Source organism: Scomber japonicus, chromosome 17 (genome assembly GCF_027409825.1).
Source record: "Scomber japonicus isolate fScoJap1 chromosome 17, fScoJap1.pri, whole genome shotgun sequence".
Lineage (NCBI taxonomy): Eukaryota > Metazoa > Chordata > Actinopteri > Scombriformes > Scombridae > Scomber > Scomber japonicus.
This window is the reverse complement of record NC_070594.1, coordinates 31,055,108-31,073,472: the sequence shown is the minus strand read 5'-3', so window position 1 is coordinate 31,073,472 and position 18,365 is coordinate 31,055,108. Positions and strand designations below refer to the sequence as shown.

General features: G+C 45.1%; 2 protein-coding genes across 2 annotated transcripts; both read right to left on the bottom strand.

Moving 5' to 3' along the window:
• Positions 1-1,629: 1,629 nt before the first annotated feature.
• Positions 1,630-2,508, bottom strand: LOC128376908 (putative nuclease HARBI1). Its single transcript, XM_053336761.1, has one exon. It carries the CDS (start codon positions 2,506-2,508, stop codon positions 1,630-1,632), a length of 879 nt encoding a protein of 292 aa, XP_053192736.1.
• Positions 2,509-11,478: 8,970 nt separating this feature from the next.
• On the bottom strand, positions 11,479-15,619 carry LOC128376907 (uncharacterized protein K02A2.6-like). Its single transcript, XM_053336759.1, is given in 1 exon segment — positions 11,479-15,619. A coding segment is annotated over 1 exon segment (4,098 nt). The 5' UTR covers positions 15,577-15,619.
• Between the last annotated feature and the right edge of the window lie 2,746 nt (positions 15,620-18,365).

Here is an 18,365-nt window from a genome sequence, read left to right as displayed (position 1 = left end):
AAAAAAAACGGAGAGGAAGAGGTGGAGTGCATTTCTTTGACTGACGGCTTGGGGGGTTGGAGTTCTTGTAGTGTTAGTATTACCATTATATACATTCAAATGTAACGCACATCAACTGTGTGACTGTATACATTGTCACAGATCATTTTTTTCAGTTTTTTTTTTTTGAAAATTCAGTGATGTGCAGAAAATTATTTTCTGTATGAATGTATGATGTATATTTGTTAACACAAAAACGAATAAAAAGTAAAATAAGAGAGGAAGAAGCGGAGCATGCGCATAAAGCTTGAGCGCTGTTTACAAATCGGCAGTAGAAGAAAGAAGAAGAAGATGACGATGGCGGCTGTTGCAAAGAAAGCAGTCTTTTGTGTGGACCGACAGCGAGGTCGAATTGCTACTGCGACTCACACTCGATTACAAGGCGAGTAAATTGCAAGAGAATGTTGACTGGGAGTCTAAATATTTGGACTTAACGAACGTGTTTCGGGCACAGTGTCCTACGGAGGCAACAGAGGACTTTCCTCACGCGGCAACGGCAGTTTCAAAAGGCCAGGTGACCACAAAGCTAAAAAATATTTGTGGCAAATACAGACGGGCCGTGGACACAGGACGGCGAAGTGGCCAAGAACGGGTGGTTATGCTCTTTTATGAGCTTTGCCAGGAGATCTGGGGTGGGTCGCCTGCTACCAGCTCCATCGAGTCTAACATCGAGACTGCTGACCTGGAGGAGTTGTCGTCCCAGGCTTCAACATCGACAGAGGAGATGCCTGCATCCCCAAATTCGACAGACTCCTTTGACTGTCTTCCTCCTGCAGTTGTGAAGCAGCGCCAGGATTTGCTCCAGGTCGGCTCATGATTTCAAGCTTAGCTAGTGCTACAGTGCCGTGTTGTTGTGGGCATTAGGACGGATGCATGTTTATGTAGGTGTGTTGCTTCACACTTAACTTGCCCAATAGTAATATTCTGCTCTGCTTAATTCTAGGCCAAGCTGGACAGCCACAGAGGGGATCAGCTAAAGAGGAAAGCTCAGGCTGACCCAGCAGAGGAGGATTTAAAAATCAAGAGGAGGATGTTGGAGTTGGCTGAGGAGTCAGCACATTACCAGCACCATACAGGATGGGTTTTCCCTGATGAGGGAATTGCTGCTCAGACCCCAGTTTGTACCCCCCCAAAGCAGCAGCGGACAATTCCATGGGTACCCACCATCATATGTTCATTCGATACCACAACCCACTACACCAGCCTTTCTGCACACACCTGCACCTAATCCATCTGCATACCAACCTGCACAGTACACACCTACACCAACATGCAGCCCAACGAATGAAACTTTAATTCAGAAGAGCACTGCTGCAAAACGATGTGGAGTGAGATGTTATATTTGCACATTTTGTTTGTTTGTATATTTGCACATTTTATATTTGCACAAATGTTCACTTTTTAATAAAAGAAAGATTTCTGAAAGTGACTGCAGTCATTTGTTTATTTTCACTAGACACACATTATTTACAACATTTTCAAAATGACAATCTGAACTATTCACAGTCTTGGGCCAGTCTTTTGTTAAGGGTACTTTGTGAGTACTCTTTATTCACAATACTTCCAAAATTACAACTATTCAGTCTTTTGTTATGGGTCAAGGTACTTTGTGAGTACTCTTCTCACTCTCTTTCCCTCCGCCTCGTTACAGTCAGTGGTGTAGTTGTTGCATTGTATTGGCGGCTGCAAGTCGTTATCACACTGTATTGCTCCCGATACAGAGTGATCAGCCACAGTCTCCTTACTGTCCTCACAAAAGTTATGGAGAACAAAACAAGCATAAATTACATGGGGCAGGTCCTGCAAATTGATGTCCATAGGTTTCAATGCAGCAAATCTGGCTTTAAGGCGACCAAAAGCACACTCGATGACCATGCATGCCCTACACAAACGTAGCCCAAAGTACTGTTCTTGAGGTGTGGAGCCACCACTGGAATATTCCTTCATCAAGTAAGGCATCAGAGGGTAGGTTGGGTCACCAAGAAGGAAGATGGGTATGGCCTCCTCATCGTCCACAATCTGCTTTTTCAGAGCAGGGATCTTGCCAGTCTGTAAGTCTGAGTTGATGGTTGAATTAGCAAAAACTTGTGCATCGTGTACACTCCCAGGCCACTTTATCACGACCTCCATGAATTTAAACTTATAATCACAGACAGCCTGTACGTTAAGGGAATGCTTGCCTTTCCTGTTAACGTAGTCCATGGAGTTGGTAGATGGCTGCTTTATTTCAATGTAGGTGCTGTCGACCGCTCCCAAACACTGTGGCATGCCATGAGCACAATGGAAGCCCAAAACCAGATCCTCGGCCTCAGGCTCCGTAAAAGGCATCTTGATGTATTTCGGACCAAGATGGATAGCGATAGCTTTGCAGGTCTGCCTGACAACGACGGACACAGCCTGTCGCGACACGCCAAAGGCGTTAGCAGTCTTTCGTAGCCGTCCTTCATCACTCAAGTAATAAAGCGTCATTGCAACCCTTTTGACCGTCTCAATTGGCGCACGCATGGCTGTTGTTTGCCTTTGGATATATGGGTTCGAGTTCTTCACTCAAGGCGACGAGAGATGTTTTCGACATGCGAAAGTTTTCACCATTGACGAAGTTGTCCCACCAACTGCTGGTTCTACCTGGTCGAACCCACAATCTTCTCCTAGTTGCCCTCCTGGTAGCCCTTTGTGGTGGATGTAAAATGTGGCTTATGTGGTTGTCCATCAGCATTTCTTGCTCATCATGGTGGCACAGGAGCATATTTTGCCCTAGTAACCCTAATAGGCTCAATATTTTCTCCAGCAGGAACACGAGCATGTAGTCCGCCATTGTTGTTGATGTTGTTATGAGACGTCTCGTGGGATATAAGAGGTGGAAGGCTAAGCTCGAGGGGTGTGGCAATGACTTCATCGAAACGCAGGTATGCGTCTTCACCATCCAAACGAACACTCAAGTGCTGCGTTTGCAAATTTTTTCACCCTGGGACCAGGTTTCAGAAAGCTTCGTTTTCAGGCAATGCGTTTACAGTATTTGTTTGGACGATCGGCCAAAACGATGCAAAACATCTGCGTTTAAACCAAAAGGCGTCTCCGTGTGGATGGAGTCTTAGTCTACGTTTCCTGCACTGCTGTTATGTTCTCTTGGGAGACTTATGATTGCATGTATTATATAAATGCTATATAAAGATGTACATATCTTCTGTCAACAATCCCTAAACCTTTGTATGGCAAGTTCTCCTTTTGGTTTATTTTTTACTCTTTCCCTTATATGTAGTCAGATACATTGCTTTCCTTCACTTTATCTCTGTGCCACATCTGTGTGTGTTTCTTAAAGTTAAATTTAAGACTATTTAATACCTTTTTAAGACCATTTATACATGAAATTAAGACTTTAGTCGGCCTGTTTTACAGCCATATCGGCAAAGAAGAAAAATGAAATTCTTGAATTTCACAGTGTGCGTTTATTTGAAAAACAGTTCACAGTAACTGTGCAAATGAACAGGGGGTCTTCATAAATGAAGTCAACGCCTGAGTTCTGCACTCTTTGCAGAGATCTCATTGTCAATGTTGGCCAGTTCTGCCAGTTTTTCTTTATGTCCTCTTCTCAGGAGGTTAGACCTTTAGATAAGGTCAGCCATCTTGCTCCCTGCCTTCCCCTCAGCCTCCTCTGCCAGCCTGTCTGCATCCCTGACCAGACCCTCAGATACCTCTTGCAGCCGTCTCCTTTTCATTCTCAACTCCTGAAGTTGGTCCTCTGCTCCCTTCCTTTTTTGCGCCTTGGCTTCTGCCTCCTTCTTCTTCTTCTCCGCCTCAAGATGGACACGGTATCTGGTCCTGGCTGCTGCTACACTCACCAACAGATCTTTAGTTAGTGGAACCTAATTAGGGTCAGAAAAAGAGAATTAGATGAGGATCAAGATAGTTGATCTTGAGTTTATCAACTCCTATGGGGCTGGTTAATTGCTACATCATCAGAATCTAACATGTTGCTTCCTTGTCCAATCGCATTATATATAGAAAATAAACACCAGGGAGAACAAAGTTAAAGTGAAGCAGGACCTTTCATTGATTACATACAAATTCAATGTATATTACAAAAAATACACATGACTATTGTTTAAATAATTGCGAAAAAGCAGCTCAGGTTTAAGTGCCAGGAGTCAAGATGACAGTTAAAGCTATAGGCTTGTCCTTTAGTAAATTTACAATAAGCCTGTCTGTCACTCTGCCTGTACCGTGGGTACACTTTGTGCGTTATTGGAAAGATTAAAAGATACAATTGTGACTCTGTAAACATAATGAAGGAAGGGGGCAAGACCAGGGATAGCGATACTGTAGGGCTTTAGACACAAAAGTGATTTGTGGCATCACAAAACATCCCTATTGTCAACGGCGTATTTCTAGTCCAGCCTGGGGCCATTCTTACCTGGGTAACACCTCCATGTTGAATTATGTAGTCACACACCAGCCTTCGTGTGACTACAGTGTCCTCCTGAATGTTGTCACACTCCACTTCTTTGTTAATGGAGAAGCCTCTCTCAACTGTAGCTTGCCCATGGGAGAGCAGAAGCAGCTTCTGGCAGAAGGCCCACAGTTCAGGATAGGGCTCTTTGAGGACACCGCTAAGAAAGAGGTCCAGCCTCTTCTGCATTGGTGGAAAGGAGAGGAAGTTGATGCTTCGACTCTCCAAGGACAGGACTTTGTCATATTGTTGTAGTATGACATCCCCTGTAACACAAGATAGATAAAAGTAAAAAAGGAAAAATCTTCATAAATCATTCAATGAAAAAGGAAAAATCATTGAGCTGTAGGATAATTATTGGGCACTACCAAGCAATTAAATTGATGAAGATTGTGTAGCCTGCAATTTGCCTTTCTTATTCCTACCCGCAAAAGTACTGGCAAGTTGTTTTTCCTGGAGAAACCTCTGCACCAGCCCTTTCATGTATTTTCTGCATTTTTCTGGCTCCCTGTACATTTCAGAGGGGTCAAGGCACACCATCTGCCTAACAGCCAAGTACTTGAGGGGGCTCTTGTCCTGAACTTTCCTGACGATGCTAACCAGTCCCTGTCTGCATTCTGTCCTGAACTCTAGCACCCTGAGCTGTGCACCTTTGATGTTCTATGGAGAGACAAGAAAATGAGTCATGAACATAAAATCTGTCTAAAATAACAAATGTAGGCTATCAATATTTGTAAAATGACTTTTAAAAACACGGCACTACCTTCAGGACGGACTCTGCACCAAGACCAATGCTGATGTCTTCAGGGCTGAGCCACATGGTTTTGTCAGTGACATCCAGTTGGGTCAGCTGCAGGGCAGTGATATCCTGGAGGTATTCTCTCTTGATGAATTGTCTGAGTAGAGTCTTTTGAAAAACAAAACACACAAAACTGTCAGGAGCAGCACATTAATAAGCAACAACCATTTACAGACCATTTAACCAATAGACTATTTTAATGCACAATGTATCCCTTTTTCTTTTACATATACCGCCTTACTCCATCGACAACTATTGGTATTTCATTATCTACCACACTAAGCATCGGTGAATAAAGCTGACTTCAACGTATTCCAAGTCTCTTTATCTGACCTACAGTTCGGCATAACACTCGGACTTTTTGGACTGGCTTAAAAGGCATACACACATACTGCTTTTTGCATTGCATTGACTACTGCTTGGTAGGTAGCTACACGGCTAAGCTAACCATAACAACTATGCCTGAGATAAACAATGAACTAATACAGCAAGCAAACAAAAAGATCTCTGACCTCAAGGAAGACATCCGACGGCTCTCTGATGAACTCCAGAAGAAAGAGTCACTGCTGTCCAACTTCATGGAGGTAGCATCTGTACAATCCAAAGAGATCGCCTCACTCAGTACAATCCTCCCTGCCGGTCCACAACTCTCCTCCTGCTCAACACCCAAGCCGCCACGCTGGACCGAGGTTGTGGTTCGCGGTCGTAAGAGGGACTCAGGTGGGTCTGCTTCTCTGCCTTGCCTGAACCTCTCAAACCGCTATGCTGCCCTATCCGCTGACAACCCGGTTCACCTAGATGATCCTCCTGCAGCTCCTCCTTGCCCGGCGACGACGCCTGCTGACTCCGCAGCACCATCCAAGCACCAGCTTACTCGCCCGGGCCCGAATCTACGACCCTCATCTCGGTCCAAGACCTCCTCCTCTCGGCGCCGGATCGTAAGAGAGGCTGTGATGCGCTGCTCTGGTGCTCTTCCTCGCCCAGAGCCAGCTAGTGATACCTCTCCTAGGTACGACGCTACTGCTAGTGCTCTTCCTCACCCCGAGCCGGCTAACGATACCTCTCCTAGGTACATAGCTGCTGCAGGCGCTCTTCCTCACCCCGAGTCGGCTATCGATACCTCACCTAGGTACGTAGCTGCTGCTGGTGCTCTTCCCCACCCCGAGCCGGCTATCGATACCTCTCCTAGGTACGTAGCTGCTGCCCGGCCACAGCACTCCCCTGCGCAGGCACAGAGCACTGAAAGCCCACAGTCATCGCCTCCTCGACCCCTCTTCGCTCCTACCACACTCATCGTAGGAGACTCAATTATCAGAAACACTCGCTTCTTCAACGCAGCCACACACTGCTTCCCTGGAGCCACAGTGCCGGTTATCCTGGATAAGCTCCCCGACCTGCTGTGCTCTCTTCCATCATCCATCAACCGGGTCCTAGTTCATGTAGGAACGAATGACACCTCTCGCCAGCAGTCGGAGCTGACAAAAAAGGACTTCAATGCCCTTTTTAGCTTCTTAAACAGCTGTGGAAAGGATATCTGGCTCAGCGGACCTCTACCAACTGATGGCCGCGGAGCTGGGCGCTTCTCCAGAATCCTCAGTCTTAACACCTGGCTCCAGACCGCCTGCAGAATCCACAATATTGGTTTCATCGACAACTTCAACCTATTCTGGAACCGTCCTTCCCTAATCCGGGCCGACGGACTCCACCCCAACAGTCTGGGTAGCAGAGTATTAGCAGATAACATCCAGCATGCTGTACTGACCGCTGCCCCCGGTGCGTGACTAGTCACTAGCCACGCCCCCCTCCCGGAGCCTTCCTCTTCTCTGGCCACTCTGGTAGTAGACAGTACGGCGTCACTCACAAGCTCCCCCTGGCGTTCAACCCAGGTACCAACACTTTCCCTGGTTAATTACCCTTACCATGGTCCACTATCTCCTACTGACTGCCTTAAAGCTACTTCCAATGCTGTGATTAACAGGTTGCCAATTCCTGTTGTTATTTCACATCGTAAATCAATACTCAGGCACAGGTGCAGAAGAAGTGTGGATCACAGTGCCCTAGTTAATCCAGCCAGGTCAGTTAACCCCAAACCTCACATCAGCAATTTAACCTTTGGGTTATTTAACATCCGTTCGCTGACTAACAAGGGACCTCTGCTATACGATCTCCTGAACGATCGTAAGTTTGATTTCTTTTGTTTGACCGAGACATGGCAGCAGCCTAATGACTTCTCACACCTTAGTCAAACCGTTCCTCCTGGGTTTGCCTACATGTCACAACCCCGTTTCTCTGGTAGAGGGGGCGGCCTGGCAATACTCTACAGTGAAAAGTGGAAAGTGTCCTCTATTACCGTACCTGTGTACCCTTCATTTGAGTCCATTGCTCTCCAAATCAAGGGCCCTACTCCTACCATCCTCGCCACTGTTTATCGTCCACCCAAGCCGAACAATGCCTTCCTGCAGGAATTCTCTGCCTTCTTAACAACCTTATGTTCTGTGTCCCCGAATCTACTATTGCTGGGTGATTTTAATATTCACTTGGACAACATCAACAATGCTTTTACAAGGGACTTTACTTCATGCCTTGACAGCTTTGGAATACAGCAATATATTGACTTTCCGACACACTCCAAGGGACACATTCTCGACCTAATCTGCTGCTCTGGTGTAATCCCTCATAACTGCTGTGCCTCAGATCTGCCTATCTCAGACCACAAGTTAATATCCTGCAACATCAACCTACGACTATCCAAGACTATTATGCATCGCTCTATCACATTCCGAAACATTAAACATATTGACTTGTTGGCTCTCTCCAATGGTATTGGTGACCTACCTAGCAGAGAAAATTTATCCACCACAGATGAACTGGTATCCCACTACAATGATGGACTTCATGGACTGCTCAATACTCTGGCACCTCTGAAAAATAGGTCTGTTTCTTTTACCCACTCTGCTCCTTGGTTTACACCAGCCCTACGCCAGCTCAAAACTAAAGGCCGTCGCTTGGAGCGCCTTTATATTAAAACCGGCCTGGCAGTTCACAAAGAAATGTACTACAACCACATACTCGAATACAAGGATGCTCTTTCCTCAGCCAAAACCACATACTACAGAACCTTAATCAGGACAGCTGATGGGAACACTAGAGCCCTATTCTCAACTCTCAACAACATTCTGAAACCACCTGATGCTCTACCACCTCATCTACTCACAGTTACACAGTGTGATACCTTCATGACCTTCTTCAATGCCAAAATTGAAAATATCCACCGGACACTGACTGCTACTAAAAACTCTGCATCCTCTCTGCACTCTTGGTCTACATCTTCCTTCAGCTCTCCGCTCACCAGCTTCATACTGCCAACTGTCTCTGAAATAAGTGGTCTCATTCATAAAGCCAAGTCATCTACCTGCCAGTTAGACCCACTACCTACCCACCTGGTCAAAAGCTGCCTACCTGCCCTGTCTGCGTTAATAACTGACATCATTCATTCCTCACTGACTTCTGGTGTTGTTCCATCATCACTAAAGACTGCTGCAATAACTCCTACACTCAAGAAACCTGGCGCCGATCCAAATGACTTGAACAACTTCCGTCCCATCTCTAACTTGCCATTTCTCTCCAAAATACTTGAAAGAACGGTTGCAGCTCAGATCCACACCCATCTGTCTGACAACAACCTTTATGAACAATTTCAGTCAGGCTTCCGTCCCCTCCACAGCACCGAGACAGCCCTAGTGAAAATCACCAACGACCTCCTGATGGCATCTGACTCTGGACTTCTCTCCATTCTGGTTCTCCTCGACCTGAGTGCAGCCTTTGACACCGTTTCTCATGAAATCCTCCTGGACAGATTAGCCTCCATTGGAATCACTGACATCCCACTGGCTTGGTTCACATCATATCTCTCTGACCGCACTCAGTTTGTTCAAATCAAAAACCTGAGATCCGGCTCCTCTCCAGTCTCTAGTGGTGTTCCCCAGGGCTCTGTCCTTGGCCCCCTCCTCTTCATTATTTATCTTCTGCCTCTTGGTCACATTCTCAGGAAATTTGACATACAATTCCACTGTTACGCTGATGATACCCAACTCTATCTTTCCACTAAGCCTACTTCCACTCTGCCACCCACAGCTCTATCCGACTGCTTACTGGAAATTAAATCATGGCTCTCACTAAATTTTCTTAAACTTAACGGCGAAAAAACTGAGGTCCTCCTTATTGGTACCAGATCAACCTTAGCAACACTCAACACTTTCTCCATGTCCATCGACAATACCACTGTTCCTCCATCCCCTCAAGTAAAGAGCCTGGGTGTCATCCTGGACAGCACACTATCGTTTGAAGCCCACATCAATAGCGTTACTCGGTCTGCATACTTCCATCTACGTAACATCAACCGTCTCCGTCCCTCACTTTCACCAACCTGCACCGCTATCCTGGTAAACACCCTGATCACATCTCGTCTGGACTACTGTAACTCTCTCCTCTTTGGTCTTCCGCGGAAATCTCTCCACAAACTCCAACTTGTACAGAACGCAGCCGCTCGTATCATAACTAGAACTCCCTTTATTGAACACATCACTCCTGCTCTGCAGCAACTTCACTGGCTCCCTATCAAATCCCGCATTGACTTTAAGATTCTACTCCTCACATTCAAGATCCTTCACAACCTGGCACCATCATATCTCTCTGAACTTATCCACATCTACACACCTTCTCGAACTCTCCGATCCTCCTCTGCTAACCAGCTCTTCGCTCCATCTGCCAACTTAACCACCATGGGGTCAAGAGCTTTCAGCCGATCAGCCCCCCGCCTATGGAACTCTCTCCCGCCTGACATTCGCACTTCAGACTCTGTCTCTACCTTTAAATCCCGCCTGAAAACACACCTATTCAGAGTGGCCTACTCTATCCCCCTTTAACTATGCAATCTTCATTCTTGTTTATTATTATATTAATGCACTTTGAAGTCACGTTCATATTTATTTTTATTTTTATTTATCTATCTATTTTATTTATTTTCTTTCTTTATTCTTTATCTCTGCACTAAATGTCACCTGATTTATATTGTTTGATGTACTGTTTTTGTGTTATGTGTGCCTTGTAAGGTGACCTTGAGTGCTTTGAAAGGCGCCTTTAAATAAAATGCATTATTATTATTATTATTATTATATACAACCACAAACTACATTTTGTCCAAAACTAAACATGAGTGTTGATTATAATGTGTTGTGCAACCAAAATAATATACAGTACCATCATCAACTCTGTCAGGTCCTTAGTGATGAAGGGCAGCACAGGCTCATCGGTCTGATACTTTTTTAAGAATGGAATGAAGGTTCTTGCCACAGCTGCGTAAAACTGCAGTTTGGCCAAGGTGAGGGGGTCCTTCAATCCTGCTGCAATTGTGTCATAGGACGCTAGAGAGAGAGAGAGAGAGAGAGAGAGAGAGAGAGAGAGAGAGATTTTAAGTTAGCTAAGCTATACATTACAAGGCCACACTACTACCAAGGTTAGGTCACAGGTCACAGACCTATTCATGGCACTTAAAGGGCATACCTGTTCCAGGGTTGGGGAGTTTTTTCATTTTCACAGCCTCCATGTACAGGAGCAGTGATGGCCAGACTGCAAGGGCTCTCTCCACAACAGGGAGGTTTTCTACCCAACGATGGCCACAGAAGGACAGGGGGAAGACAGTTGAGTTTGTGACTGTGATGTAGTCCTCTCTTCTGGCGGGCACATTGTGGAACAATGTGTGCATTGCTCTAAGCAACTTGTCGATTTGCCATGCAGTGAACCCACACTTGAATGCATTGTGGAGCGTGTGCAGGCCACAGCTCCCCACACAAACAAGCTGAACACCTGGGGGTTTCATTGCAAAACCAAATATTAGTGTAGTAACTCAAGGGAGAACTTCTTGTTGAACACAGAGGGGTTTATTTTGTCCTTGACGAACTCAGTACTACACATTTCTTCATATTAACACAGGCAGACAACAACTCTTATTTTCCCGTCTCCCTGGTATACCCCCAACGGAGAACAAGCACACACTGGCGCCACCTTGTGGACCGGCAGACATATAACACCCAAAATAAACAGTGTTATCACATCCTTCCCCCCTTAAGCGTTTTCTATACATCTCAATAGAACATAATTTATTTTTTTATTTTTTATTTTTTTTTAGTCTCTATTAGTTCAATTTAAAGTCCTTTAGGTAACTAGGCAACTTGGTTTCTCTTCTTGACTGTCTCCTCACTGGAGTTGTGTTTGTCACAGTTCTTAGTTTAGTCTCTGAGTTTCCTACAGCTTCAGTAGCTGCGGGCTCTTCCAACTTATCCTCACCGAGTACCACCTCCTCAGCTTCCAGCCATGCTTCGTTTCTTTGGTTGGCCGGACTTAGCTGAATAGAGACAGTCTGTGGGAAGTTGTTGTGTTCTTCTGGTCTCTGATGGTGAGTGTGAATCTGATCCACATGTCTCCTTACCACTCTCCCATCACCCAGCATCACAGTGTATGACACTGGTCCCGTCACTGACTCAATGATTCCGGGGATCCACTTAGGTCCAAGACTGAAATTCTGGGTCAGCACTGAGTCTCCAGTTTTGAACCAGCGTCCCTTTGCCTTTTTGTTGTGATCTTTTGTCTGTTGTTCTTGTTTTTTCATCACTTTCCTGCTTAGATCTGGGTGAATTGAGTCCAGAGTGCAACGGAGCTTCCTTCCAAGAAGTAGCTCTGCAGGTGATAAGCCAGTTGTAGTGTGAGGAGTCACTCTGTAGCTAAATAACACTCTGGCTACTTTAGCTGTCAGTGAGCCCTCAGGACATTTTTTCATCATTCTCTTGAAGGTTTGTACCGCCCTCTCTGCCAACCCGTTCCTGGCAGCATGGTAGGGTGCAGAGGTCACATGACGGATACCATTTTTTATCAGAAAGTCTTTGAACTCTGTGCTGGTGAAACAAGTGCCATTATCAGACACCAACAACTCAGGCAGTCCATGATTGCTAAAGCTGGTGCGCAGGCACTCAATTGTGGTGGCTGATGTGGCAGAGTTCACTGGATACACGTCCATCCATTTTGAATGTGCATCAATGAGCACAAAAAACATTTTCTCCATAAAAGGTCCAGCATAATCTACATGAATACGGCTCCAAGGTTTGTCAGGCCAGTCCCACGGGTGTAATGGGGCTTGTGCAGGGACGTTGCGGTGCTCTTGACAGGTCATGCAGCTCTTTACAGTATCCTCCACCTCTTTGTCCAGCTTTGGCCACCATACATAACTCCTAGCCAGTGCTTTCATTCAGGACACTCCTGGGTGGCACTGATGGAGCTGTCTCATGACATTTTCTTGTCCTGCTTTTGGCACAATCACCCTCGAACCCCATAACACACATCCATTTTGGATGCTGAGTTCATATTTCCTCACCTCATAGGGGGCAAACTCCTCCCCTTTTACTTTTGATGACCAGCCATTTTGTACCATCTCCCTCACTTTTGAGAGTACTGGATCTGAGTCTGTCCATGCTTTCACTTGATCAGCTGTCACCAGTGTGATGTCAGAGCTCTCCAGCATGAGAACCCTCTCTTCAAGCTTCTCCTCTGCTACTTCTGGTAAAGGAAGGCGGCTCAGAGCATCTGCATTACAGTGATACTTCCCTTCTTTATACACTATTGTGTATTCGTAGGCTCTCAAGGTTACCGCCCACCTCTGTATTCTGGGTGAGGCCATTTGTGGCACAGCTCGCATCTCACTGAATAGTGCCAACAAGGGCTTGTGATCAGTCACAATAGTGAATTTCCTTCCATAAATGTACTTGTGGAACCGTTTTATGCCGAACATCACTGCTAGTCCTTCCTTGTCCAGCTGTGAATAATTTTTTTCAGCCGTGTTTAAGGTTCTTGAGGTGAATCCAATGGGTCTTTCAGTTCCGTCAGGCATGTGATGCGACAACACGGCACCTACTCCATAGGGTGATGCATCACATGACAGTACAATGTCCTTCTCAGGGTCATAGTGCACGAGGACCTCAGCAGACTGCATCATTTCCTTTGACTTGTCAAAAGCAGCTTGCTGTGCTTCACCCCACTGCCACTTTGTGTCTTTTTGTAGCAGTTTGTGTACTGGTGCAAGCACAGTTGAGAGGTTGGGCAGAAACTTGTTATAATAGTTTAACAGTCCCAGATATGCCTTCAACTCTGTTACATTTGAAGGTGTGGGTGCCTCTTTAATTGCTTGTACCTTCTCATGTACTGGGTGCAGTCCTGTTGCATCCACTTTATGACCGAGGAACATCACTTCCTCCTTCATGAACAGGCACTTAGCCCTCTTGAGTCTGAGACCGGCCTCCTGTAGCTGTTTTAACACCGTAGCCAGTGTCTGCAGGTGCTCTCGGTCATCTTTCCCTGTGAGTAGGATGTCATCCAAGAAAATAGTCACGTGAGGGATGCCCTGTAACAGTCCCTCCATTGTCCGTTGGAATATTGCTGGGCTTGATGAAACGCCAAAAGGTAGCACCCTGTATGTGAACAACCCTTTGTGAGTATTTATGGTCACATACTTCTTTGCTTCTTCGTCCAAGGGAATCTGGTGATAGGCGTGACTGAGATCTAATTTTGAGAATTTCTGTCCACCTGAAAGTGTGGCAAACAGATCCTCAATTTTGGGAATCGGGTACTGCTCCAACTTTGAAATCTGGTTGACGGTCAGTTTGTAATCTCCACACAGTCTCGCTGTGTCATCAGGTTTCAACACAGGAACCACAGGAGCTGCCCACTCAGAATGTTTTACAGGTTCAATGATCTCCTGGGCAAGGAGTCTGTCAAGCTCCGCCTCCACTCTTCCTCTCATTGCATATGGGACAGGCCGGGCTTTAAAAAACTTGGGGGCTGCTTCCTTGTCCACATATATCTTTGCTGGAGGGCCTTTAAATCTCCCAAGTTCATCTTTAAACACCTCCCCATACTCCCCCAGTACCTCGTTCAAAGTCACTTCTGCCACATTGTGGATTTGGGTTTCTGGTCTCTCCTGGACCTCCTCTGCAGTCTCTACCTGGACGTGATGGACCTGGGTTGTTTCTCTCCACTGTAAACCTAGCCTCCTAATCCAGTACCTGCCTACTAGACTGGGGCCTGAACCTCCTACCACTACTACAGGTAAGTCTAGTGCTCGCCCTTTGTGCTGCACCTTAACCACAGCTGCTCCTAAGACTTTGACCTTATGCCCTGTGTATGTTTTGAGCCTAACTCGACATGGGCATAGACTTGGTTTTTCTTTTCCCCCTAGGGTTTTGAACACTGAGTAGTTCACTACTGTTACCCCACAACCTGAATCCATTTCAAACTGTGTGTTTGTCTCATTAACTGTCAAAGTCTCTACAAATGGAGCTTCTGCTGGTATGTCAAGTTCATCTATTTTGTACAATGTGAACATGACTTCATCTGAATCTATGCCATCCCTCTCTTCTCCCCCTTGGCTGACATAATTCGCTCCCTGAGTTCTCCCCTGTTTTCCTGTCTGTACCCCGCCCCCTCTAGCCTTCCAGTTATTAGCTGAGCCCTTAAACCTACACACTTTCTGGATGTGGCCAACTTTACCACACTTGTGACAGGTTTCTTTAATAAACCTACAGTCCCCAGACCTGTGCTGCTCACCACCACACCTGTAGCAAGCTTTCCGCTGGTGCTGCTGCTTACTGGGGGTCTGCTTCGAAGACATCTTATGCACTGCCTGAGGTGCCCTCATGTGTGGGGGTGCAAACTCCAGAGACTGTAAGTCTTTCACATCCTTGCTCGCTGTCTCAATAGCCTGGGCCAACTTCAGTGCCTTGTCGAAGGTCAAATCTGGCTCCGAAAGTAGTCTGCGCTGTATGCGATCATCTCCGATGCCACAAACCAGTCTATCTCGTATCATCTCTGATAACTTGTCTCCATAGTTGCAGCCTTGAGATAATTTCCTCAGCGCAGCAACGTACTCCGTGACTGATTCTCCGTGCTTTCTGTTTCTGGAGTTAAACTTGAAACGCTGCACAATCTCGCTGGGTTTGGGGTTGAAATGATCCTTTAATAATTGCACAAGTTCATCAAAGCTCTTGTCTCCCGGCTTGGCGGGGCCGACCAAGTTCCGCATGAGGCTGTAAGTCTGACTGCCCACTGAACTGAGCAATATAGCTTTCCGTCGACCTGCATCGTCGATCCCATTAGCTTCAAAAAAATGGTCGAGCACTTCACAATATTCCTCCCACGTCTGCGTTTGACTATCAAAAGGAGTGGTGCTTCCTACCATAGCCGCCATGCTTCTTGCAAGTGGTTACAAAGTCCTGGTGTGCTATACTAACTTAGCCACTTAGCAGCGAGTCTTACTCATTCATCTGCATCCATACGAGGCATCCGCTGTGACCTTATCCTCGTCGCCATTTATGTAGTAACTCAAGGGAGAACTTCTTGTTGAACACAGAGGGGTTTATTTTGTCCTTGACGAACTCAGTACTACACATTTCTTCATATTAACACAGGCAGACAAAAACTCTTATTTTCCCGTCTCCCTGGTATACCCCCAACGGAGAACAAGCACACACTGGCGCCACCTTGTGGACCGGCAGACATATAACACCCAAAATAAACAGTGTTATCACAATTAGAAACCACATTAATACAACAGTCAATCACATAAACATGTTTACTAGAATTACAACTATTTACCTCCGTACTGCTCCATGTGATCTCTCTGGAAAAGATCAAACAATTTCCAGTTCACACTGGGCCCATCCATAGAGAGGGACACCAAGCCCCTGAGGTCCAGTTTGCCCATACATCCCTGAGAACAAAAGGGTTGTGTTTTTATTTACCCAAGATAAAAGGACTAAATAAGCACAGGTTGCTAAAGGAAGTAGCTAATTGGTCAATTAACCCTTTCTTATGGACAAAAATTGAAGAAATCAATAAATAAACTGATGAAAAATAAAAATAAAAATGAATCCTTGTGAAATCTTAACATTCTGTATACTCCCCTTGTCCTAAGGATCAAAAATGACCCCCCTTCAATAAACCAGCTTAATTGAATTTTAAATTTCAAATCTATTTTGCATGATGAAACAACCTGTTATTCATCAATTCGATTCAGTTTTATTTGTATAGCACCACTCACAACAAAAGTCATCTCAACACTGAGGGCATCATAAAACTTGTATCTGAGTTCTACCCAGTGGACATTTTTATTACAACACAGCTGTCATAATTGTTTTCTTTACTAAAGTAGAGGTTTGTTATTACTATTGCTAAATATACTGCATAGGAGAAATGTGCAGAAATTAGATTTGAATGAATTTTTGAATGGAAATGACAGTCAACAGTAAACTGTCTGGAACTTTTTGGCAACATATTCTTATAAGAATTCAACTACAAAATATTAGTCTTCTCCCATTTTTTGAACCATTATCCCCACATGGTGGGGTTCCGTTTGCGTTTCCATCCTCTAAGGCTGTTTTCAGCCACTAACAGAAAACGGCTATAAAAACTTTTTTTTTTTTTGCATATATGTGTTAATTAACCTCAGTTCTAATCAAAACTATCAAATATTTAAATATTTTTAATAATTTTAATATTTTAAATGCCAATTATATAAGTGGTGTCACCGATTTAAAAAAAACAAACACACAAAATGACTGATTTTCAATATAAAAAATTATTGGAGCCTAGAGATTTTTTTTTTACCTGTTATTACAGTCTTGGATATGTCAAAGATTAGTAACAACATTGATTTAGCTGCATTATTAGTTTTTGTGTATCATCCTCTAAGAATAAAATTAGATAAAAGATACAAAACAAAAATGTGATGAACAATCCACTCTAGCATATGTAGGACAGTCTGTGCATGTGTGTGTCTGTCTGTCATTGTGTGTGTGGTTAATTGTACTTACTTTGAGGTGGGACAGTAAGTCCTTGGCAGTGGAGTGACCCATAAACTCGGAGCCCAGGTATCGTGATTGCACCTGCCCTTCATCCCAGAAGCGAACGTGCACATCCAGTTGCTTATTCTTTGTGGTCTGGTTGAGGCTCTCATCAAACATGAGCACAAACGGCGACTTGTTTACTTTAGAGACCAGCTCTTCTTTGATGTAAACGGCTAAACCAAACTTGGCTATATAAGCCGTTTTGTCGGCGCCACAACTGAACGAGTTCGCAATGTCAGAGTCGGGGAACATACACTTAAAAAGCGCTGAAACTCCCTCGTTGCCATTGTAGGAGTGGTGCTTGGAGATCGTGTGCAGGGTCCACAAAACCTCAGCTTTCAGGGTTGGCGTAGACCCGAAGGATGTCCATAGATCGACCCTTGCAGCGGCTGTAGCAGGAGGGGGAGCAGGTGGAGCATCTGCAGCTGGTTGGCTGAAGTTAGCTTCAGGAGGGGGAGCAGTAGCCGTTGGCCGGCTAGTGCTGGCCACGGGTTCTTTAGCCCCGTTTGCTGGCGGGAACCTGGCGGTGATGGGCAGAGTTTTCTCCATTGCTTGCGCGTTATTTGCATGCTTAACAGATTTGGCATGCGAGTCGAGCGCCTTTACCCCCATTGTGCCGAGTTGAATTTTTTTCTTGCACATGGTGCAGTAGGCCTCACAAATATTACCAACTACGGGTTTTAACCATTTACGGTAATGCACAGAATCCAACCAACCCTCATTAAACTTACACTTCCCCATTATTAGCTTCTTCCAGCTCGTCACGTCGGTCTCCTGTAGCGCGAAATCTGCAGTGACGTATCTAGCTTGTGTTCAGATTATTTATACCCTCCTGATTGCGGTGCGGTCGAAATGATTAGTTCCGCCTCTCTGTATTTACATTATTTTTTATTAAATATTCGCGATTGACAAATAAAAACTTAAAAATAGAGAGAAGTTACAAACAGCACAATTTTTAAGACCCAAATATAAAAATTCAAGACTTTTTAAGGTATTATTTTCAAATTTGAAATTCAATGCTTTTAAGACTTTTTAAGACCCCGCGGGAACACTGGGGGGGGGGGGGGGGGGTCTGCTCTCACTTCTTTAATCTATGGGCGTGTGTCTTTTGGCAAGTAAACATGCTGCAGCG

Excerpts from the sequence above, each read along its gene's own strand:
- LOC128376908 (XM_053336761.1), bottom strand. The coding sequence starts at position 2,508 with ATGACGCTTTATTACTTGAGTGATGAAGGACGGCTACGAAAGACTGCT.